Genomic DNA, 23,843 nt, shown 5'->3' with positions numbered 1-23,843 from the left:
TTACAGAAAGCTGAAACCGATTAATAAAATTTATAGGTTGTAGGATGATATTACCAACGATCGATTTTGCAGCTGGATATTGAAATATGACTCAACTGGTTGTGTAACTTTCTTTACTACAAAATTATATATGATTGAGACATTATCTAAAGTTGGTACTTACCTGCCAAAATGATGATTGACGTTACAGTTGAAATAGAATCCTAAGGAATCTAACATGTTTTAGCAGAATATTAGCATTGCGCCATTTCGTAAACTAAACCAATCGCTTTTGAATTAGATTGAATTTGTTTATTTTCAGGTTGACGCTTTCCCATGACTATTGCGTTTGTTCCGGGTGATGGTTCAGCCTAAGAAAAGTTCAATGGATTCTACAGCTGTTCCAAAGGCCATAATTGAGAACAGTCCCAGTTCCAGCCCGAGTCACTGTCCAGATCCCGATTCCGTGACCTGCCCCACTCGCAAACACTCGGAATTAGGATCTCGCTCGAAAGTGACTCGCATCAGGGGCAGACCTGCGGCAGCAAACGCTGCGCGGGAGCGTAGCCGGGTACAAACCCTGCGACTTGCCTTCTTGGAGCTGCAAAAGACTCTACCTTCAGTTCCTCCGGACACTAAATTGTCCAAACTGGATGTCCTAATCCTGGCAACCACCTACATTGCACATCTAACCCGCACCCTGGAAGAAAGTCTGGAGGAGGGGGAAAGTCGGAAGTCTTCCGAGTTAATGCATTCTCTCAAAGTAGACGGATATCTGCATCCGGTCAAAGTAGGAGTTCTGCAATACCTCTTTATTGTGAAAATATATTTTTTTAAGCGTTTAGTCTAAATAACCTGTCTTTCCTAATAACATCTGCTGTTGTAAGTATTTTTATGGAATCAATGTAATGTTTAAAACACATACTTTGAGCCTTTAACATGTAGATTATTTTAACAATCATTGGAGAAATGTTATAAATTCAAATAGACATCGAATAAGTTTCCTTTCATAACTATATATAATCTCGTTTTGTTAAAGCAAATTAACTCTACGATTGATGGGAATAACAGGCTGTTCTGACAAAATAACTGTTCGCTGATTCTGAATGAATACAAACACTCAAAAAAAGGGAAACTTGAGTAACTTTTAACGCTTCATCCATGTATATACTTAACGCAAATCGCTTATTCCCGTATACAGTGAACTACAACTTTGCAAATAGCCTTATGTTTCACTTTTCAACGTTCTAAAATTAAATTGCCAACTGTCCATAATAAATTTATGTATTAAAGATTAACTTTACTAAGCTTGTTTTGCTGGTTAAGTACATAGATCATAGAGTTTTTCATCTAACTATTGCTGGACCCGCTGACATTTTGAGTAAAAAACTCAAATTCTTTGTTTTTCTTCTTTAAAGAAGTTGTTCGTCTCGAACAACTAACAATGAAAGTAGCAATTCCTAAGATTGTGCGCGTTTTAAGAACTATATGCTACTTTATTTATGTGACTTCTTGAAAATGCTGATACAGATATATGTGTTTGGTTTAAAGATACGCCAAGTTGAAACGAGTACTGAGAGCCAAAACTGGACAGAAAACATTTGTGGGGAAAATGGCTTATATATTTTATATTTTAATGAATCTATTTAAGACCCGAATATCCCCGTCTCACTGATCATAGATTTAATTTTCGATACCGTCTGGATCACTTTATGAATCTTTTTAAAACAGCTAATTTAAATATGTAGAAAAAAAGATGATGGTCAACTAAACGAAGAATGTTTTTTTGTAAAATCCAATTCGTTGCAATCCTATACCTGCGGAGTATTTTGCCTCATATTTCTCCATTATCGGTGGACATTGGTCTAGAATTGTATAGTGTAACTCTAGTTTAACCTTCTAGTATTTTTAATGCACTACAGCCATTTGTGGCGTTAAACATAAGACATTACCATTGCTTGATTTGCAGTCTATATAGGAATTCAAAATACGTGTAAAATAAAATAACGTTTTCAAACAATCGCGGCATAAGTAGCTAAAAAGTACATACGAAATATCATTATGATGATTCCTTGCCCAGGATGTATTTGTCGACACGTATAACCGAATCAGGAAAGATAAAGAAAAATATGGCTCAAAAATGCAGAATGATTCAGCTCCTATATGAAAAACTCGGCTTTCAAAACGATTAATCCTGGTAATATCTTTTGATAAGTTTACATCCGACGAATCTGTAATACATCATACAAACAACTGTTTGCAATTACAATACATTGAATCGGTAAGATCTGGATTATAATATTGTATTTTTCAATACCGTTTACCAAAGTGTAATTGTTGTGAATGGTGGTGTGGAGCATGCAGGATTGTTTCCGTTGGGTTTCCCTGTAACATCTGTATAATTTAAAACACTTTACCAAGTTATTTTTATGTTTGATAAGGTGCTCACACTTTAAATCGCAACTTCATATTGCAAAGTATATTTTTCAAAGGAAATAGTCGAAGCATCAAACCAGTTATTAATATACATATATTTTCCTTCATGAATTTCAGAAGTGGCCGATGCGATCCCGGTTGTATGTCGGTGCAACGGGACAGTTTCTGAATTCGGGTCAATCCGAGATTCAAACTCAAGCCAAGACGACCAGTCCTGATCCCGTCTAAACTGGAAACTGCCTAAAACTCTGCAAGGCTTCTAAAACTTGTCATACCGATGTCTCACTGGCAATTTTTCAATGAACCTTTTGAAACGTAAGATAACATTACCAAAATGCAAATATTCCGCAGGAATAAGTAAAATATATATATTTAGAGAGAGAGAGAGAGAGAGAGAGAGAGAGAGAGAGAGAGAGAATTGAATGCAATTATTGAAATGAACGTGATGTAGTGGAAGTTGATCTCGATTCATTTTAAGTATGTTAAAAGATAAATAAACTAAATATCTTGCAATTGACGAGCTTGGCGCTATTTCTGAAATGTTTAAATAACAGTTACCACGTGTACCACTGATTTGGCCAAGACCTCTTCCTTCGTTTAGTCACTCAAGTCGGGCACAATGATATGGAAGCACCAAAGCTTAAACTTTGAGAAACGAGGAAGCTGACGTTTTCAATTCAATTGTTTACTGTTACATGGTGTTGAAAAGCTTGGCTGGGTTGGTAAGAGTGAAAATTCGGCTCGACTGATTGGCTACGCACTTTCAATTGAAATAGGTTTGCACTAAAGCATGATTCAACAAAACGAAAACTATGTGCACAGCTGGCCGCAGTGGATGCGTGCGCACTTTCTACGATCACAAGCTTCAGAAGATCATTTCGTTCTTACTCATCTTCGATAGATTTGAAATCTTCGCGAAACTCTTCGGTGGTGGTCAATACGCGACCAACCAGCCTAGCTAACTGGTTCATACTAAACATAACTGAAATCAATTAATGTGTCCAATATGACAATCCGACCTCCTTTATGACATGGAGAATAATAGGCATGTATTGACATTGAATTAAGCTACATTTTATTGTAAATAACATGAAAACATCCGAAATATATCTGCATTTTTGGAAGAATATTTTACGCTGGTATTTAACATCTAACTGTACTGTTCTAAAATAAAATATTCGTCCACTTATTTAAGTTGTTCGATTCATCATTTTAGTTTTGCTAACACAACTATACTAATGTTTACGAACAATTATTGATGGACAATGTGGGTCAATAGTTTAGTTTGTTGAACGGGAGGGGCGTAAATTAGAATGTTGGACAAAGTGGATATTGCTAAGCATGTATCTATCGTTACACACACCTACTCTTTAAAGGTAGCCTGATATTTTAAAGACTTTGTTTTAACTTAATCTGAACAAAATCTGGCTTCGCTGGATCCATGTATCAAGTTTGATGGGTTGACGAGGATCATTTAAGTCGGAGAAAAACTTGCTAAATCTTCTTTTGATTCAGTGAAGCATTCCTTGAGAATATTACATTTTATTACGAATTGCAAAAATCTATTATTGTTCAATAGTTTACAGAGAGAAAATATATTGAAATTAGTTCGCACAAACGACCCGAAACATTACAATTGTTTGAAATATGCGTTGCCCCTGTTTGCCTAAACTTCACACTCATTACTGAACCACAACTTCTCGGGGAAAATGTGTTCACTTGGCAACGTAATTGTTTCGATTGATGCTGATACTCCTTCCGCGCAGGCCGCTCTATCATCACTCGGCAGGTTTCCATAAGTAGTGACATCAAAACAAGAAGCGCTGTCCAAAACATGTAACAACACGAGAGAAGTCTTAATTTAACTAGATAATTCCATAGTAAATTTTAATCATTTGAAACTCAGTATAGAGTTCTATTTCAAAGATTTGGCTGAGCTCTAAACAAGAATCATCTAATGACATTGTTGCCTGCAGTGCTGAGAATTAGTAATTCACAAATGGGGCTCAACCAGTGCACACGGATGAAACACGTTAGAACATTTCTTTCTAGCTAGGGGATGGACAGTATGAACAAAATGATGAGTATTTTGACCTGTAGTCAAATTTCATCACCACTTTAGAGGTACAGTTCACAAAGGCAGAATCTTGTGACAATTCTTTTAGGGATAAAACATGTAACCAGAGGAAGAGATGAAGATGAACCAATTGAGAAGGTGTATTTGGCTATTTAGAAAGGGTCTTTTCGGAAATTTCTAAGCTAAAGGTACAGTCCTGTTGGTGTACAATGAGGATTGATTAATAGACATAAAACAGAGATGATGTTCGGAAGCTGACATTTTAGCAGGGTGTCGAAAGGATCAATGCTGTGGCCCCAGCTGTTCATAATCTACCCTAATGAACCGGATGAAGGGATTGTGCCATATAGCCAAGTACGTTGATGATTCAAATCTGGGTGACAGGGTGAAGAAGGAATAAGTGAATAGATAAGGATAGGAGCAGATGGAATATGCTCCCAAAACCATCCACTCCAACAGAAAGGAAAAGGTTGAGCAATGTAATAAATATGCTCATATGAAAAGTTTTGACTTATAGGAGGGATACAGATGTCATTGTATATAAATTCAACATGCAAAACAGCTATGAGTTGGGGAAAATATATTGTATATTGATCTTTAATATTGGAGTATTTGAGACCAAGGGATCACTTGCTAAAATTATATATGACCCTGGTGAGACCACACTTAGAATATTACAAAGAGGTCTGATATCCTTACCCATGGAAGGATATACTTGAAATGGAGGGTGCAGCAAAACTCCAGGGTAAGCCTACCATCCCAGGATCATTGCATGAGAATACATACATAGAGTTTAGAGTCTCCTGAGTTCAACAGGCATCTTATTGAAATATGCAGAATTCTTAACAGTAGATATAGAAATGAAGACCCGATGCTTTCCTCAACTACGGGCCTCAAATGAGTGACAACACTTTCAAAATAAGGAGCCAGTCATTCAGAACAGAACTGAGCAGGAACTTCTTCAAGCAAATGCTTCATAAATGTCACTGTTGAGTTCTCAACCCTGGAAGGTCATGGAGTGTCAGTTCCTGGGTATATTCCAGCTATAAAAAATAAATGTTTTGTCTTTTGATTGGTTTGATTTTAAATAAACAGTATGAATTTATTTTGATAGAGTTAAATGTTCTTACAAAGTGTAGAAACTGTTCTAGTTCTTATATTAAAACTTGTATCTCAATCTTTGTCACTCTTGCATTGTAGTCTGAAGTGTCTTTGCTTCTGCGGTCTGAAGGGATTAACTGAATTGCTTTGTTATGAAAATACATCCATGCATAATGATGCAACTTTTAAATGCATGTTATTGTTTGAACATCAAAATGAAGTTGCTCAAAATCAAAATAGTTAAAAATAAGTCTGCTAATAGCTAACTATTTGTCTTAGATTCACACTTCAGAAAATCCAGAAGTTTCACTGTATGAATTGTTGGGCAGTCGTTGGAATCTACAGTTCTGTGGATTCTGAGGTGGCTAATGAGGCCTGTGTGTGATCAGCAATGGCTGTGTGGCAGAAAGTGATTGATGGGGCAAGCTAATGGATTCTGTGCTCCTCTCACTTTTTATATTGGGCCTTTGTAGGGCTCTTTTGCATGCACACAAACACAATCCATAAAATTTCTTATTAGCCATTATGTGGCAGGGATCCTCACTTTCCATCCATCACTAGACCTTCAACATCTGGGACATGCCATTTTCGTGTTACTACTGTCAGGGAGGAGAGACAGGAGCATGAAGACCCATACTCAATGATTTAGAAACAGCTTCTTCTCCTCCACCATCACCGTCATTTGAACCCATGAAAACTACCTCATCATTCCTATTTTTGCATTTTTTTTACTTAGTAATTTAGTTACGTTATTCTTTGCACTATACCACTGCCACAAAATAACAAATTTCATGTCATATACAACAGTGATGGTAAACCTGATTCCGATTCCGACCATAATGTTTGATCCAGATTTGAGATCTTGATATTCAATTTTCCTCAGATGGCCAAAGGCTGTGCTGGTGCAGGTGACAGTGAATTTAATCAACAATGTCTACCTGAGATTATCCACATTTTCCATCATGTCAGAGTGGACCTTTATTGTTGAAGGCTGCTGATGTGCATTTGTGGCAGGTTGGCTGTTGGATGTTAGGATAAGGCTATTGGCTTGCATACTTCAGTAAATGAGCTAACAATGACTTGGAGCTTAACCTCTAAATATGTGCATATGCAAGCACCTTCTGTGAACTGCAGTTTGCTCACTTATGTTTTGTGGGCAGCACAGTAATGTTATAGCTGGCTGTTACAGTGCCAATGGCCCAGGTTCAATTCCACTGCTGCATGTAAGGAGTTTGTACATTCTCCCCGTGACTGTGTGTGTTTCCTCTGGGCACTCCAGTTTTCTTCCACATTCCAAAAACACACAGGTTAGTTGGTTAATTGGTCATATGGGTGTAATTGGGCACATATTAATATTCTTTACATAAATCTTTAATATGACATCTCTTTATCACTTTAAATAATGATGTTTTATGCTGCAATTCTATATTTTAAGACTAAACTGCAAATACAGCAAAAAGAAATTAAATTAATTACTATACAGTATGTGGTGTCAATTTTTCAGAGGCTGTTGCTGCTAATTAGCCAATAACTGCATTGTCCTTACGTATAAATGTAAGTTTTTTTCCACACTTACTTTGCATAGCACTCCAAATAAAATTTACTGTTTAAGCTTATTTTTATCAAAAAAATCTTGTGTAGGTTATGTAAAGGCTTCAATTAAAATCACTTAATTCACAATGTCAAAATTCACAGTGAAATTGGCATTTCATCGGTTTCAACAGAATTTTCTTGAATCAAAGTTGAAGGCTGAGAAAATCTATTTTCTTTCTTTATTTTGAGATACAGCACAGTAACAGGCCCATCCGGCCCAACAAGCCCACGCCGTCCAATTACACCCACGTGACCAATTAACCTGCTAACCTGTACGTCCTTGGCATGTGGAAGGAATCCAGAGCACCAGGAGGAGAACATTGCAATCAATGAGGAGAATGTACAAACTCCTTACAGGCAGCAGTGGGAAATGAACCCAGGTCACTGGCACTGTAAAGCAACGCACTAACTGCGATACTACCTTGATGCCCCATTTAAACCCACTAGGGCTGTTGAAAGATACCTTATGTCTGCTTGCTGCATGCCTTCATTCTCTGATGCAAAATTGTTAACAAAGAAGATAGATCTAACGTGCTTACAGCACCCAGGTTGAATTTTCACCGCTGTTTGTATGTTCTCCCGGTGACCACTTGTGTTTCTTCGGGGTGCTCCGGTTTCTTCACACATTTCAAAGACACGGGGATTAGTAGGTTAATTGGTCACATGGGTGCAATTGAGCGGCATGGCACATTGGGCAAGAAGGGCCTGTTACTGTGCTGTATCTCAAAATAAAATAAATAAAATTGCAATACAATTTGAGCAGGAAAAAATCTATTTTGTTGCTCAGAAAATTTCTAAGCATGTTCAAACCCTTTGGCAGCTACTTTCCAAGAGATTTTTTTCTGTCTCTCCAACATCATTTTTTTTCTTCTTGGACTTCATGTTTGTTATGATCTTCTATAATTTCAACATCACTGTAACAGGTATGTTATTGTCAGTTTCCAGCCACCCACATAGTTCACCTCTTGAAAGATTTTCCACTGGATTTTCAATACTTGTTCACTAATTCCATGATTTCTCACATGTAGTTGCCACCTGAGGTACAGTGTTTGCCAACCTATTGGCAGCATTTCACAATTCAACTGTTTTCACGAAGAAAACAGATATAAAAGTTACTGTAATTCAAGATCTTGAATGTTCCCTTTGTAATTCATTAACTTCCTCACGTTGGTACAACACTTTTATAAAACTGTATTATCCTCTGATCCATCGTCTGAATTAAACTTTTCACACTGGCGGGGGGGGGGGGGGGGGGGAGGGAATGTCACAACAATAGTTCCATTCACAAGTTATTTTGCAGGAGAATGACCATGGCAATCACTTACAGAAAGACCACTTTATTTTTTCAGGCAGTCCTTTTTGTAAATGTTCTTTTATGTTCAGTACAGAAATATGATAAATTAATGTTTCTGTGTCCATCTTGGCATTATTTCATTATTAGTTGGGAGATGAGTAATACATACATTTAAATATCTTAGCTTTAAATACTTACCAATGTCAAGCAATTTCACTCAATTTATTCCTATGGTATTTGCACATATAACCATGGGTAAGCAATACTTAGATTCAACTTTTTCATTCATACCAGCAAAGGCTGTATTTGGAAGGCAGCAACAGATCAATCCCTTTTTCATCAGTATTATAGATTTGCTCAGCAGTCAGATCATATTCAATAATAACATTCTTAAAAGCTTAAGAACATTCTTCTGCATTGGCGTCCTGTTCACTGGAAATGCCTAGTCTTCAATTCCAATGCCATATGTTGAAGCAAATGAGAAAAGGCCATGGCTCTGTTTTTCATTGTTTCATAAAATTCCTTTACATTTTCTACTAGCATTGGCCTGATATGCAAGTGGCCTCTGGACTCTTTGATAAAATCCAGTCACATAAGGGATGATCAAGATTATCATGCTTTGCTGTATGCATTTTTGTGGGACTCTTTTAACCAATCTGACCTCTAAGTTTTACATTTTGTTATTTAATATCATAAATTTTAAGGAACCAATGTTGAATTCTTTCATTAGAATATTCCCATTTTCACCTGTTTTACACTTATCTGTTTTCTATTTCAATGTTTGAACAACATATTTCTGACTCATACCTTAGTGTGTGTATTCTTAGATGAGGATGGGTTTAGCAGATACAAATAGATATGGGATGTTCACATTAACACATGGTTAAAGGACGCTGACATAGAGTCAAGAGCAAATGATTCAGCTCTTGTATGTGAAGGTACGACTACTAGAGAGAAGGTTCTTGAGAAACTGAAAGGTCTGAAGGTAGATAAGTCACCTGGACCAGAAGGTGTACACCCTAGGGTTCAGAAAGAGGTGACTGACAAAATTGTGGAGATTTTAATAATGATCTTTCAAGAATCACTAGATTCTGGTATGGTTTCGGAAGACTAGAAAATTACAACTGTCACTCCACTCTTCAAGAAGGGAGAGAGGCAGAAGAGCAGAAATTATAGGCCAGTTCGTCTGACCTCCGTGGTTGGGAAGGTATCGGAGCCAATTGTTAAGGATATAGTCAGCATGGTTTCAAGGAAAAATCTCTGCCTGACAAAACTGTTAGAATTCTTTGAAAAAATATCAAGCAAGATAGACAAAGGAGAATCAGGTGATGTTGTGTACTTGGATTTTCAGAAGGCCTTTGACCATTTGCCACACATGAAGCTGCTTAACAAGTAATGAGCCTGTGGCATTACAGGAAAGATTCTAGCTTGGATAAAGCAGTGGTTGATTAGCAGGAAGCAAAGAGTGGGGATATAGGGAACCTTTTCTGGTTGGCTGCTGGTGACTAGCAGTATTCCACAGGGGACTGTGTGCGGACCGATTCTTTCTATATTATATGTCAATGTTTAAATGATGGAATTGATGGCTTTGTTGTGAAGTTTGCAGATGATACGAAGATAGGTGGAGGGGCAGGTAGTTTTGAGGAAGCAGCAAGGCTACAGAAGGACTTAAACAGATTAGGAGAATGGGCAAGAAAGTGGCAGATGGAATACAGTGTCAGGAAGTGCATGGTCATGCACTTTTGTAGAAAAATTGAGAGGGATGACTATTTTCTAAATGGAGAGAAAATACAAAAAAAACTGAGGTGCAAAGGGACTTGGGAGTCCTTGTGCAGGATTCCCTAAAGGTTCAGTTGCAGATTGAGGCTGTGGTGAGGAAGGCCAATGCAACGTTAGCACTCATTTCAAGAGGATTAGAATATAAAAGCAGGGGCTAATGTTGAGACTTTATAATGCACTGGTGAGGCCTCACTTTAAGTATTGTGAGCAGATTTGGGTCCCTTATCTTAGAAAGGATATGCTGAACCTGGGGAGGGTTCAAAAGATGTTCACAAAAATGATTCCAGGATTGAAGAGCTTGTCATATGAAAAGTGTTAGAGGGTCCTGGGCCTGTATTCACTGGACTTCAGACCTAATTGATACCTATTGAAAGGTGGAAGTCCACGATGGAGTCGATGTGTAGAGGAAGTTTCCTCTGGAGGGAGAGTCTAAGACCAAAGGGCACATCCTCAGAATCAAGAGACATCCTTTTAGAACAGAGATGTGGAGGAATTTCTTTAACCAGAGAGAATTCCACAATGAAATCTCTGGAATTCATTGCACAGGCAGCTATAGTGGCCAATTCTGTATGTATGTTTAAGGCAGAGGTTGTTAGATTCTGATTGGTCAGGGCATGAACGAATGGGGGGGGGGAAGGAGGCAGGAGATGGGGTTGAGAGAAAAGATGGATCAGCTATGATGAAATGGCAGAGCAGATATAGGTCAAATGGCCTAATTCTACTCCTATATCTTATGGTATATTATCATAACAATTATTTGTAGTGAACTACCTTTCCTAATCATCAGCTCCAACTGAAACACACTGCATCTCTTGCATTACCAATAACAGTAAAATGCAGTCCTCCCCAGAATATAAGAAAAAACAGAAAATAGCCCATTCCTTTTACTCTTAATCTCTTACTATCTTTCCTTTCAGTTAGTCCTGACAAAGGGTCTCAGCCCGAAATATCAACAGCGCTTCTCCTTATAGATGCTGCCTGACCTGCTGCGTTCCACCAGCATTTTGAGTGTGTTGCTACTCCCCTTACCATTAGTGATAGTACCATCTGTCTTGCACCATCATCTGTGCATCATGTGCAACAGAGGCAGACTAATTGTCCTGTAACACCATCAGTAATAAGTTGCCACTTGCCAATTATTATTAGCAGCAGAATATCTTAATTATCAGTTATAATGATATACTTGGATTCCAGTATTTCATCATAATAGTAGTAAAACAACAGCCCGCTCTCCCTACATTACGAATAATAATAAGTTGCTTCCCCAGATCACCCCTAGTAATAAGCCGGCCTGCTCTCTTAAGTAGCTGTGAGTACTATTAGTAAACGAGCGCTTTTAGATTAATACTCCGCTAGTAATAACAGCCTCAGCGCTCGGTCCAATGGCGGGCTTGTCGCTGCGGCGGTGCCGCGCTGCCGGTCTCCTCTCCGTCTGATCGCTTTGGCAACGGTTAGTATCGCGCTTTCTCATTTCGAACAGCCTCAGGTCGGCCGAGCTCAGACATTTAACCGTTTTCGTGGGAAGAAAACCTGGAAATGGAGGACCCTCGGGAATCGGGGCCCGCCCGAGTCGGGGAGAGGACACGCTGATTCGCCACCCTTGGGGTAACTAAATCGAATTGCAAAGCTATCATTGTTTTCCATAATTAGCTTCCTGTTGCACAAAGGAGATAGGGCGTTCCTGTATATTTCTTATCATTTTAAACCATCTACTTAATCTTTCTAAAAAAAAAATGAAGCCGATTTCAGGCCTAGTGATTGCACTTTGAACCCCGTGTTAATGCGAAATCTGAAATACAATTTATCTACTCAGTCGTGTGTCTTATTAAAATTAACCCGCATCTTGTGAATAATACAAAACACACGAGAAAACCTTTAAATAAACACTGTTTTATTAAAAATCAGCTTCCTGTGCTTAAATTCGCAAGTTAATCGCTGTGCATTGTGACTTGAGGATCAAAGAATTAAACCTTATTCAACAAACTTTATTCTGTTAAAATGTTATTCTTTTACACTTTTCTGTTAAATAATCTTAAAATTTACTGTTAGATCTTCAGTTTTGAAACATAATTTTCAACGTATTAACATTTCTGACAAGATTTAAGTTTTATGATTTCAGGTAATTGGCATTTCCAGTATTTCATAATTTCAACATTCATTCCATTTTCCTGTAATAACTAGCCTGAGCTTGCACTTTATCCAGACAGGTCTTTTTTTCCTTAGTTACCTTATTTCATGCCGCCTTTGACAGCCCAATTTTGTTACTGTTAGCAATGAGGAAACCTAGCATGTTTTCCGTGTGTTATCATGACCAGCACGATGGTGTCTCATTTTGTAAGAATTTGGAAGCTTGTCTGTTTTCCCTCCAAAAGATTGAAATAAACTGAGCCGATCAACATTTTATTTCAGATGGTTGTGAATAAATTGTATATTCAGTTTGGATGTTGCTTTGTAATCTCTGTGGAAGCTCATTTGGTTCTACATTTGTCTCAAGATTCTATGCTCGGGGACAATTAGGAATTGCTAATACCTGCACTGCCAGGAAAGCTGGGTCCCACTAAACAGGTAAATTTTAAACAAAATGGTTCCACTTTTCAAACTTGAGTAGAAAAATATAGACTGATACTTTGACAAGGAACTGAAGAAGTACAGTGTGGTTAGGATTTGCCTTTTAGACCAAACACCTTGGGTGATGATAAAGAGCTTATTGCAATATTTTTAAAAATATTTATTTTCAGGATTTCAGTTTAAATTCCTAAATAAATCATAAGCATCTGTTCTTCCCAATTGCCTTTTGAAGTGATGATGAAGGTGGAGAATACTGGAAAAATGTGGCAATATCTGTGGGGGAAAAAACACATTTCAGGTTGAATAGATTTCATCAGAATTGGCAGAGAAAACAAGTTAGCACACATAAAATGCTGGAGGAACTCAGCAGTCTAGGCAGCATCTTTGGAAAAGTGTGAATAGTGAACATTTTGGGCTGAAACCCTTCAGGACTGAAAAGAAAGGGGGAAGAAGTCAGAATAACAAGGTAGGGTGAGGGAAGAAGTACAAGGTGGCAGGTGATAGGAGAAACTTGGATGGGGAGGGGGTTTGTAAAGAGCTGGGAAGTTGGTGAAAGAGATGAAGGGCTGCAGGAGGGGGAAGCTGATAGAGGGCAGAAGACCATGGAATAAAGGGAAAGAGGGGGAAGAGCAACTAGAGGGAAGTGATGGGCAAGTAGGGGGAGGTAAGTTGAGAGAGGGAAACAGGAATGGGGAATGGTGAAGGGGGGTAAATAATAGAAGCTTGAGAAATCGATGTTCATGCCGTCTGGTTGGAGGCAACACAGATGGAATATATTCCTCCCACTCCATACTTCACCATTCCCCATTCCTGTTTCTCTCCCTCCCCCTCCAGCCCTTTATCTCTTCACCAATCAACTTCCCAACTCAACTTCACCTCTCCTCCTCTCCCGGTTTCACCCATCACCTACCAACGTGTACTTCTTCTATCCCTCCCCCTCCCAACCCACCTTCTTACGCTGACTTCCCATCTTTTTCCCCAGTCCTGACAAAGAGTTTCGGCCCAAAACACTGACTGTTTACTCCTTTCTGTAGATGCTGCCTGGCCTGCTGAGTTCTCCAGCATTTTGTGTCTGGGGCTTTGATTTCTAGCATTTGCAAATTTTATCATATTTGTGAGAAAACACATTAGGCTAGGTAGCAGTAATGGTAGGGAAGGATGAAGGGCGTAATAGCTAGTTTGTTATTAAGGGAATAAGCATTTGAGCCACAGCAGGGAAAATTGGTCAAACAGATAAAACTGCAATTTCTTTATCTGAATGCAAGCAGCTTTTGTAAGAAAGGAGAGGAAGAATAGCACAAGTAGAATTACATTAGTACAAATGAATTACCATTCCAGGGGGTTACCAAAGGTTGGGAGGAATTAAATATTCCTTGATATTTAGTGATCAGAAGAGATGGGTAAAATGGGAAAGGAGGCTGGCAAGCCTTGATAATAAAGAATGAACTACAAGGAGAACAGAGGAATTATACTAGTGTAGAAATTCATAAAGTGTGGAAAGTTTTTTTTAAAAAAACATAAAAGAACATAAGGCAAGAGCAGAATTATGTTATTTGGTCCATCAAGTTTGCTCTGCCATTCCATCATGGCTGATTTATAAACTTTCTCAAATCTATTCTCCTGCCTTTTTCCCCATAATCCTTACTAACCAAGAACCTATCAACCTCTACTGTAAATATACCCAATGACTTGGCCTCCACAGCCATCTGTGACAATGAATTCCACATATTCACCACCCTCTGGCTTTGTCTTCTTAACACAACTCTAAAGGTAGTGTGCTGTCTGGTCCTAGTCTCCACCACTATAGGAAACGTCCTCTCCACTTCACTCTATCTATGCCTTTCAATATTTGTTAGATTTCAATTAGATCCTCCCTTATTTTTCCAAACTTCAGTAAGTACAAGCCCAGAGCTATCACACACTCTTCATACGTTAACCCTTTCGTTCCTGCGATCATTCTCTTGAACCTCCTCTGAACCCTCTTATGCCAGCACACCCTTTTAGACTCTGCCAACAGTTGTATCATCTGCAGATTTATAATGTCATTTGAGCTGTTCCTAGCCACACAGTCATAGGTGTAGAGAGGTAGAATGGTGGGCTAAGCATGTTTCTTTGAAATGCACCAATATTGATTGCCAGCAAGGAGTAATGGGCCAAAAACTGCTCAAAATACTTCAAATGCAATCTGACCAATGTTTTATAAAGCCTCAGCATTACTTCCTTGCTTTTATATTCTAGTCCTCTTGAAATGAACTCTAACATTGCATTTGCCTTTCTTACCACCAACTCAACCTGCAGGCTAACTTCTAGGGAACCCTACACGAGAATGCCCGCGTAACACAGACAAATGCTGGAGGAACTCAACAGATCTGGCTGCGACAATGGAAGGGAAGAAATAGTCGATGTTTCGGGCCAAGGTCCTTCACCAGGACTGGAAAGGAAGGGGGAAGAAACCAGAATAAGGTGGTGGGTGGAGGGGAAGAAATACAAGCTAGAAAGTGATAGGTGAAGCCAGGTGGGTGGGGGAGGTGGATGAAGTGAGAGGCTGGTAGGTGATGGGTGGAAAAGGTAAAGGGCTGAAGAAGAAGGAATCTGATAGAAGAGGAGAGTGGACTATGGGAGAAAAGGAAAGAAGAGGGGCATTGGGGAGGTGATAGGTGAGATAGTTAGGTTAGGTTAGAAAGGGGAGGAGGAAAAATTGCTGGAAATTAGAGGAAACGATGTAGTCCCTTTGCACCTCTGAATTTTCTCCCTGTTTAAAAGAAAAGTTTTACACCTTTATTCCTTCTAGCACTGTGCATGACCTACATTTCCCTACACTTTATTTTATTGTGTCATTTCCTTGCCCATTCTCCTAATCTGTCTAAATCCTTTGCAGATTCCGTGCTTCCTTAACTCTATGTATCTCCGCATACCTTTGTATCATCCACAAACTTGGCCACGAAGAAATCATTCCATCATTCAAATCATTGACATATAACATGAAAAGAAGCAGTCTCAACAATGACCCCTGTGGAACACCACTCATCAGTGGATGCCAACCAGGAAAGGTTCCAGTTATTCCCTCTCCTGTCAATCAGTTAATCTATCCATGCAAGAATCTTTCCGTGGACTCTTGTTTACACCATCTGCTCCTCACTGGCAATCAGTATTGGTGCATTTCAGGGATACATGCCTAGCCTACTATTCTATCTCTCTACACCCATGACTGTGGCTAGGCACAGCTCAAATGGCTTCTATAAATTTGTAGATGACACGACTGTTGGCAGAATCTCAGCTGATGACAAGGTGGCAAACTGAGTGAGATAGATCAAGCAATTGAATAATGTTGCAACCACAATCTTGGATTTGGTAAGTCTAAGGAATTGATTGTGGCCTTCAGGAAGGAGAAGTCAAACACACATTAAGGGGTCAGCAGGGGAAAGGGTGTGTAGTTTCAAGTTCCTGATCTCTAAAAATCTTTACTGGCCAGTAATGAAGCAGCTATATTTTATTAGAGTTTGAGGAGATTTCCCCAGATGTAGCATTCTAACTCGTTGCATCATTGTCTGGTATGGAAGGACAGAAAACACTGAAAATTTTATGTAGACCCCCACCTCTTAAAAAGTGGAAGTAATGCAGTGGTCAGTATAAGAAGGAAATTAGAAATGCTTATAACAAGGACAATACAGCAATCACATGAGTATTTAAAATGCTGTACATATGGACCAAGCAAATGGAATGGGCAGCAATATTGGAGTGGATGGAAGTGTTGTGTATAAAAATGGTTCTGTAGGTGACTACGTTGAAGAATCAATGAGAAAATGAGTTATTTTAAATCTAGTATTGTTTCATGCAAAAGGTTTAATAGATCTAGAGATGAATGTGTTCACAGAACATGGATCACAATACAAGTTTTATATAAAAATTGAGAGTGATTTACTTCAGTCTGAAACCAGGGTCTGAAATGAATAGTGCAAATTTCAAAGATTGGTGTGAGTGAGTTGACGATGATAGAATGGATAATTACATTAAATGTTATGACAGTGAGCAAGTAATGTTTAATGTTAGAAAGAATAATATTTAATTTACAAGTTTATGACTGATCCAGTGATAGATATTGAAAAATCAAAGGTATTGTTAGATTTAAGGAAAAGGTGTTTAATTTTCTGAGGAAGTAGGAAACGTATTTCAGAATTCACAAAAGGAGGAGAAGGAAAAGAAACTGAAAGAAATTAGTAACATGAGATTCTGCAGACATTAAAAGTATTAGTACTGGAGAAATTAATAGGACTGAAATGGGATAAATCCCCTGTTACTACTGAACTGTATTATAAGGGCTTGAAGGTGAATTTGGAGATGGATATTATTGAAAATATTTCAGAACTTTAAAAATTAGGGCAGGAGGAGAGAGAAAAGCATTATAGATCTGTTCACCTGACTTTAATATTGGGAGAAGTTGGGCATTATTAAGGAAGTAGTAATGGAACACTTGGAACATAATAGTACTGATAGAATCCACATAGATCTGTGAAAGAAAAATCATATTTAACAAATCTCTTAGTGTTTACTAACAGAACAGGTAAGGTGCCACAGAAGAGATCATTAAATAAAACTAGAGTGTATGATATTTGGGCAATATACTGGGGTTGACTGAAAATTAGTTAATCGCGTCGGTGACTGACACTGGTGCCTCAGCTCTTTGCAATTGATATGAATGATTTGGATGAGGGGGGTCTGTGCTTGGAAAGGGCTCATCAAGTTGTGTTAAGCTAGTCTGATTCATGAGAAGGCTGCAGAGTAGCTTTGGAATGGAAGGATATTCTGTATGTAATCGTCATTGAGAAGGTGATAGTGAGCCACCATCTTGAACTGCTGGTGGAAGTGTTACTTAGAAGGGAATTCATTTATTTAGACCCAGTAATGATAAAACAGTTGTACTACATTTCCAAATTAGGAAGGTCTCACTTGGAAGGGAGCTTGTGCCTTTGCCCTTGTCTTCTTTAGTAGTAGTTACTGTCTGTTTGGCAGTTGCCCCTGACAGATGTCAAGCTGAGAACCATGAAGGGGAGGAGCTCTTACATGACTGAAATTTGAATCAGTTGACTGCATCATATTCGGGGATTCATCTTCAGTTCTAAATCATTATGCCATAGCCTCAGTGATTTCAATAAGACTGCGTGGGTGAGTGTGTGCCTTTGGGAACATGACTCTTCCCAAACCAGTAGTGCTAAATGAGCCAGAAAATTAATAATCTGTGAAGAATTAGTTCAGTGGTGTTCAAGACCAGTGAACTAGAACCCTACCAGAAGTCCAGATATGACTCACAGAAGGCCATGTGAGAGTGAAAGGGCAATTTCTAGTGAAGTTAGAGACATTAATACAGAACAGCTGTGGTTGAGTTTGCATGCCTACAAGGCAGAACCTAACAGCATAAATAGCAGTAAAGCTTCACTCCCTGAAGAGCTCAATGCCTTTTATGCATGCTTTAAGAGGGAGAATAACACTATACCTGTGCAAGTCCCACAGCATCTGACAACCCTGTGACCTTTGCTTTCAAGGAATATCCTTCAAGATGGAGATCCCTCACAAGGCATCAGGTGCCATCAGTGGATCTGGCAGGGTGCTGAAAATCAGTACTGACCAATGGAATGTTCCGGGATATCTTTAGCCTCTCACTGCTGTAGTTGGAGGTTCCCACCTGCTTCAGAGGATATCAACCATAGCAGTGCCCAAGAAGAATAGGGTGAGCTGGTTCAAAACCTGGCACCCAGTAGCACTCACATCTGCTGTGATGAAGTACTTTGAGAGGTTGGTCATGGCTAGATTAACTCTTGCCTGAGCAAGGACATGGACAAGCTGCAATTTGCCTGTTACAGGCCAACAGTGTACGGAATCTCAATGATTCTACACTCAGCTTTGGAACACCGGGACAGCAACAAAATATGGTTCAGACAGCTGTTTATTGATTAAATCTTGGTGTTCAACATCATCATCTTCTCAGTACCAATCTCCCAGTGATGGAAGTGTTACGATGTCTATAAGGTATTGTTACGTAACTAATCATGATCAAAGAATCATACCTTGAGGCACAGCTGTACTATGTAAACACCAGTCATCAGATTTTCATGAGAAGGACCTGGGAAGATTTCTTTCCTTTGTGTCCAATAGTGATGCTAAGGACAGTGAATCATGGTTCATCCAGTTTTAAGTATGGAAGTGTTAATTTCTAGTAAAATGTGGAGACCAATAGAGTGATGTAGAGTTAGATGGTGGAAGGTAACTCCACTGGTGAAAATATCTAGTACAAAGTAAGATGGTTGAGCCATATGTCTCATTAATGTGACATTGTGACAGGACATCTATGGCCAGTTTCATGGCCCCAATCATATTTAACTGCTTCGTCTTAAGGTTGGAGGCAGGAATGTTCAGTACAGTGTTCATTTCCTTGGAAAGGCAGTACATACTTACTACATTTACAAGCTGAGACGATATTCAGGGTTGAGCTGACATGATCCAAGTAACACTTGTGCAGCTGGGGCCAGCAAAGGAGTCTGCCACCTCTCATTGATATTTGAATGCATTGTGTTGGCCAAATCCTACAGCAGAAATGTCTTGGGTTTTATCATTGACCACAGCGTGTAGATACGTAAATGCTGTGGCTTTGAACAACAGAGGCATTGTGTTTTTGGCATTGAAAAATTCACATTCTCTCTACTCACTTATTATAAAGTGTCAGACAAAAGTGTGATTGAGCACATTTCACTTACTTTGATGAGTTCTCGATGTAGGATTGTTGTGGGTAGAGCTAAGAAACTGAAGGAGTAAAAAGACCTTGATGGGTTTAGATGCAGGACTCTGAAACAGTAGCAAAGATGTGGGCTACAACAGGAGGCAGAAAAGGCATGTCAAAAAGGGGAATGGCAGTCATGGGGGATTTTAATATGCAGGTGGATTGGGAAAATCAAGTTGATGTTGGATTCCAAGGTGGGGGGGAAGTTTCCAGAATGCCTACGAGATTGCTTTTTAGAGCAGCTTGTGGTTGAGCCCACGAGGGGATCAGCTGTTCTGGTTTGGGTGTTGTGCAATGAACTGGAATTGATTAGAGAGCTTAAGGTAAAAGAATCCTTAGGGTACATGATTATAGCGTGATAAAATTCACTCTTTAATTTTAGAGGGAGAGTTAAAGTCAGGTGTATCAGTAAACGGATGCTAGAGAGAGAAACTGGCCAAAGTTGATTAGAAGGAGACACTAGCAGGGCTGACGGCAGAGTAGCAATTGTTGGAGTTAATGGGAGCAATTTGGATTGTGCAGGATAGGTACAAAGCAAAGAAGAAGTATCCTAAGGGCAAGATGATGCAACCATGACTGACTCTAGAAGTCAAAGCCAAAGAAAGGGTATATGATAGAGCAAAAATTAGTGGGAAGTTTGAGAATTGGGAAGCTTTTAAAAACCAACAGAAGGCAAGTTTAAAAAAAGTCATAAAGAGAGAAAATATGAAGTATGAAGTTAAGCTAGCTAATACTATTGAAAAGAATACTAGCGGTTTCTTCACGTATTTAAAGAGTAAAAGAGACCCAAGAGTAGATAAAAGACCGCCTGAAAAAGATGCTGCAGAGATGATGATGAGGGCAAGGAAATGGCAGACAAACTGAATAAGAATTTTGCACCTCTCTTCACTGTTGAAGACATGAGCAGTATGCTGGAAGTTCAAGACTGTCAAAGTGCAAAAGTGAATGAAGTTGCCATTTCTAGGGAGAAGGTGCTTGGGGAACTTAATGGTCTGAAGGTGTTTAACTCACCTAGACCAGATGGTCTACACCTCAGGGATTAAAAGAGGTGGCTGAACAGATTGTTGAGACATTAGTAATAATCTTTGCAGAATCAATAGATCTTGGCATGGTTCTAGAGGATGTCATTCTCTCTACTCGCAAATGTTATTCCACCCTTCAAGAAGGGAGTGAGGCAGAAGAAATTAAATTGTAATTCTGTTACTCTGACCTTGGTAGTTGAGAATATGTTGGAGTCAATTATAAAGGATGAGGTCTCAGGGTACTTGGCAGGTACATGATGAAATATGCTGAAGTCAGCATGGTTTCCTTAAGGGAGATTCTTGCCTGACCAATCTGTTGGAATTCTTTGAAGAAATAACAAGTGGGATAGGCAAAGGAGAATCGGTGAATGCTATGTACTTGGATTTTCAGAAGGCTTTTTACACGGTGCCACACATGAGGCTTCTTAACAAGTTAAGAGCCCATGGTATTACAGGAATGATACCTAGCATGGATAGAGCATTGGCTGATTGGCAGGAGGCAAAGAGTGGGAATAAAGGGAGCTTTTTTCTGGTTGATTGCCAGTGACTAGTGGTGATCCACAGGGGTCTGTGTTGACCACTTCTCTTTGCATAATATTTCAATGATTTGTATGATGGAATTGATGACATTGTGGCCAGGATTACAGACAATACGAAAATAGGTGGAGGCCCAGGTAGTGTTGAGGAAACAGAGTGGCTAAAGAGGACTTAGACAGATTAGGAAAATGGCAAAGAAGTGGCAGATTGAATATAGTGTTGGGAAGTGCACTCTGGTAGAAGAAATAGAAGAGTAAATATATTTTCTAAGGGGAGCGAAGATTCAAAAATCTGGGATGCAAAGGAACTTGGAAGTCCTCGTGTGGAATTCCCTAACAGTCAATTTGTAGATTGAACATTCAATTGGAGGGAACTAGAATATAAAACCAAGGATGTAATATTGAGGCTTTATGGGGCACTGGTGAGGCCTCACTTAGAGTATTGTGAGCAGTTTTGAGCTCCTTAGCTCAGAAACTCACTGACATTGGAGAGGGTTCAAAGGAGGTTCACAAAAATGATTCCAGGTTTGAAAGGGTTATCATATGAGGAGCGTGTGATGGCTCTGGGCCTGTACTTACTGGAATTCAGAAGAATGAGGGGAAGGGGGGATCTTATTAAAACCTATTAAATGTTGAAAGGCCTTGATAAAGGATATGGAGAAGATGTTTGCTGTGATGGGGGAGTCTAGAACCAGAGGGCATAACCTCAGAACATCCATTTAGAACAGAGGTGAGAAGGAATTTCTTTAGCCAGAGATTGGTGTATCTGTGGAATTCATTGCCACAGTGGCTGTTGAGACCAAGTCATTGGGTATATTTCAGGCAGAGGTTGATAAATTCTTGATTAGTCAGGACATGAAGGGATATGTGGAGAAGTCAGGAGATTGGGGCTGAGGGGAAATGAATCACCATGATGAAATGGCAGAGCAGACTCAGTGGGCTAGCTTGCCTAATTCTGCTCCTATATCTTATGATTTTATTGTTCCACATGTCTTTGGGATGTGAGAGGAAAAGAAATTAATGTCAATATGGTCACAAGGAGAATGTGCAAACTCTTCACATGGAGCACCAGAGAATAGGTTTGAGCCTGGATCACCAAACACGTGAGGCAGCAGCTTTAGTAGTGGTGCCTTTTTAATCTTCTGGGTATTATTACAGTAAAAGGATGCCTTTCTATAATTTTTCATTCAGCTGATTAGATCCTAAACTCTGTTCTCTTTATAAACTGCTCTACTCCTCGGAGTTTAAAATTTTTTTCCCTTTTTGTCAGAGGATCATAAGTGGCATGATGCAGTTTGACATATTCTTGGAAAGAAAGGTTGATCCTATGTCTGAGTCTGAGCAAGGTGCACCGTTTACTCCCTGGTGTTTGGAAGGACGAGAGGTATTTTCATAAAAATACGAGATTTTGTGGAAGGTTGACATAGGTAAGTGGCAAGAAGCGAATTTCTTTCTTGGAATATCTTGAACAAGGAGCCAGAGGGTCAGTATTTTTGAGTTCAGAAGTAATTTTACTGTGAATCTTTGAATTTGTTTACTCCAAATTAGTGTAGATACTTAGTCTTTGAGTGTAGTTGAGACTGATGCTGTTTATTGCTGTGGGTATGGGTAGATCAATAAAGAAAACAAATGATGTGAGGATTGGACAGCAAGGTAGCTCTGATTTCGGGTAAAGCACAATATCAAATTGAAGAGCAGACAACTATCGGCTATGCTTTACCATGTTAAACACAGTACAAGTATGTAATAGCAATTTGGATTTTTATTTTTGAATGTAAGTTTGTCATTTCAAGAGCTCATAACAGAATACTGTAATTGTATGTATTTTGTTACTGTAAAAGAGTATTTTTATTTGCCTCATACAGATCCACTAAATATCAGGTAGTAAGTTAAAAGATTACATGATTAATTCACTATTGACAATTGGTAGAATTTTGTTGCTTTTGATGGTTTCCTGTGCCTCTCAAAAATGATGCCATGGTTTCTGTGACCCAACCTGGAACGTAAAAGATATTTTGACACTGATCAGAAATAAAAACGTATTAATAATTAAGTGAAATAATGTAGATTCCTAATCCCAAGGTAAATACGAGTTCAGACAAGGCACTCCTAACATAAGTAATGGGTCCTTTTATATCTTTCCTCATAGAATTACTGGTCATCTGATCTACAACTTCTGACAAGAATATATGAATCATAAGTATGCACTTAGTACTGTGCTTTCAAATTTTAATCAAAATAGAACAATTCGAAATGTATTTTGATCAAAATACAACAAAGATGCCAGTTATGTAAAAGTTAAGTCTATGTGGATTTCTATGTACCATTACGGTTGAGTGTATCAATTGCTACTTGGTTCAAAACTATTTAACAGCACTGTTTTCCAGGATAAAGCAAATAGATGGATGAATTTGCAGTTTAAAATATAAGCAAATGATACATTTCTGCACGATCAGAAAATGATCTGACAAAGCTGTTTTAAGAACTCTGGATAACTGTGTCTTAGCTGAGTTGCTCAATTTTGCCTTAAACTTTCACCTCACCCTCAAGTTTACTTGGTTGATCTCTGACACCTCACTCCCCTTTCTTAATCTTTCTCTCTCCATCTTTGGGAGTCAGATTCAAAGAAGAGAGCATATTTAAGGCACTGTGAAGAATGCAGAGAACTATCGCTTCTGAGTAGTTG

General features: G+C 38.9%; 1 protein-coding gene and 1 long non-coding RNA gene across 22 annotated transcripts in view; both read left to right on the top strand.

Moving 5' to 3' along the window:
• Positions 1 to 315: 315 nt before the first annotated feature.
• On the top strand, positions 316 to 3,275 carry LOC132382813 (transcription factor 24-like). Its single transcript, XM_059953287.1, has 3 exons — positions 316 to 769; positions 2,533 to 2,730; positions 2,970 to 3,275. The coding sequence occupies exons 1-2, from the start codon at positions 341 to 343 to the stop codon at positions 2,641 to 2,643; spliced, it is 540 nt and encodes a 179-aa protein (XP_059809270.1). The 5' UTR covers positions 316 to 340; the 3' UTR covers positions 2,644 to 2,730; positions 2,970 to 3,275.
• Positions 3,276 to 11,598: 8,323 nt separating this feature from the next.
• The window catches only part of LOC132400794 (uncharacterized), a 54,761-nt gene continuing 42,516 nt past the window's right edge, over positions 11,599 to 23,843 (top strand). For 2 of the 21 annotated variants that reach the window (XR_009514387.1, XR_009514374.1), the window contains exons 1-4: positions 11,605 to 11,864; positions 12,754 to 12,824; positions 22,428 to 22,584; positions 23,307 to 23,357. This is a non-coding gene — a long non-coding RNA (uncharacterized LOC132400794). Of the gene's footprint in view, positions 11,865 to 12,668; positions 12,825 to 15,125; positions 18,852 to 22,427; positions 22,585 to 23,306; positions 23,358 to 23,843 lie in introns of all 21 variants that reach the window. The other 19 variants (XR_009514376.1, XR_009514367.1, XR_009514398.1 and 16 more) reach the window with 15 other exon arrangements.

Source organism: Hypanus sabinus, chromosome 1 (genome assembly GCF_030144855.1).
Source record: "Hypanus sabinus isolate sHypSab1 chromosome 1, sHypSab1.hap1, whole genome shotgun sequence".
Taxonomy (NCBI): Eukaryota; Metazoa; Chordata; class Chondrichthyes; order Myliobatiformes; family Dasyatidae; genus Hypanus; species Hypanus sabinus.
Note: the sequence above shows the minus strand (reverse complement) of the source record. Positions and strands in the feature narration are given on the sequence as shown.

What these genes read in the sequence shown, in the direction of transcription:
- LOC132382813 (XM_059953287.1), top strand. Translation starts at nt 341, where the DNA reads ATGGTTCAGCCTAAGAAAAGTTCAATGGATTCTACAGCTGTTCCAAAG. An exon ending in GATATCTGCATCCGGTCAAA is followed by an intron (nt 770 to 2,532) that starts GTAGGAGTTCTG and finishes CATGAATTTCAG; the next exon opens with AAGTGGCCGATGCGATCCCG.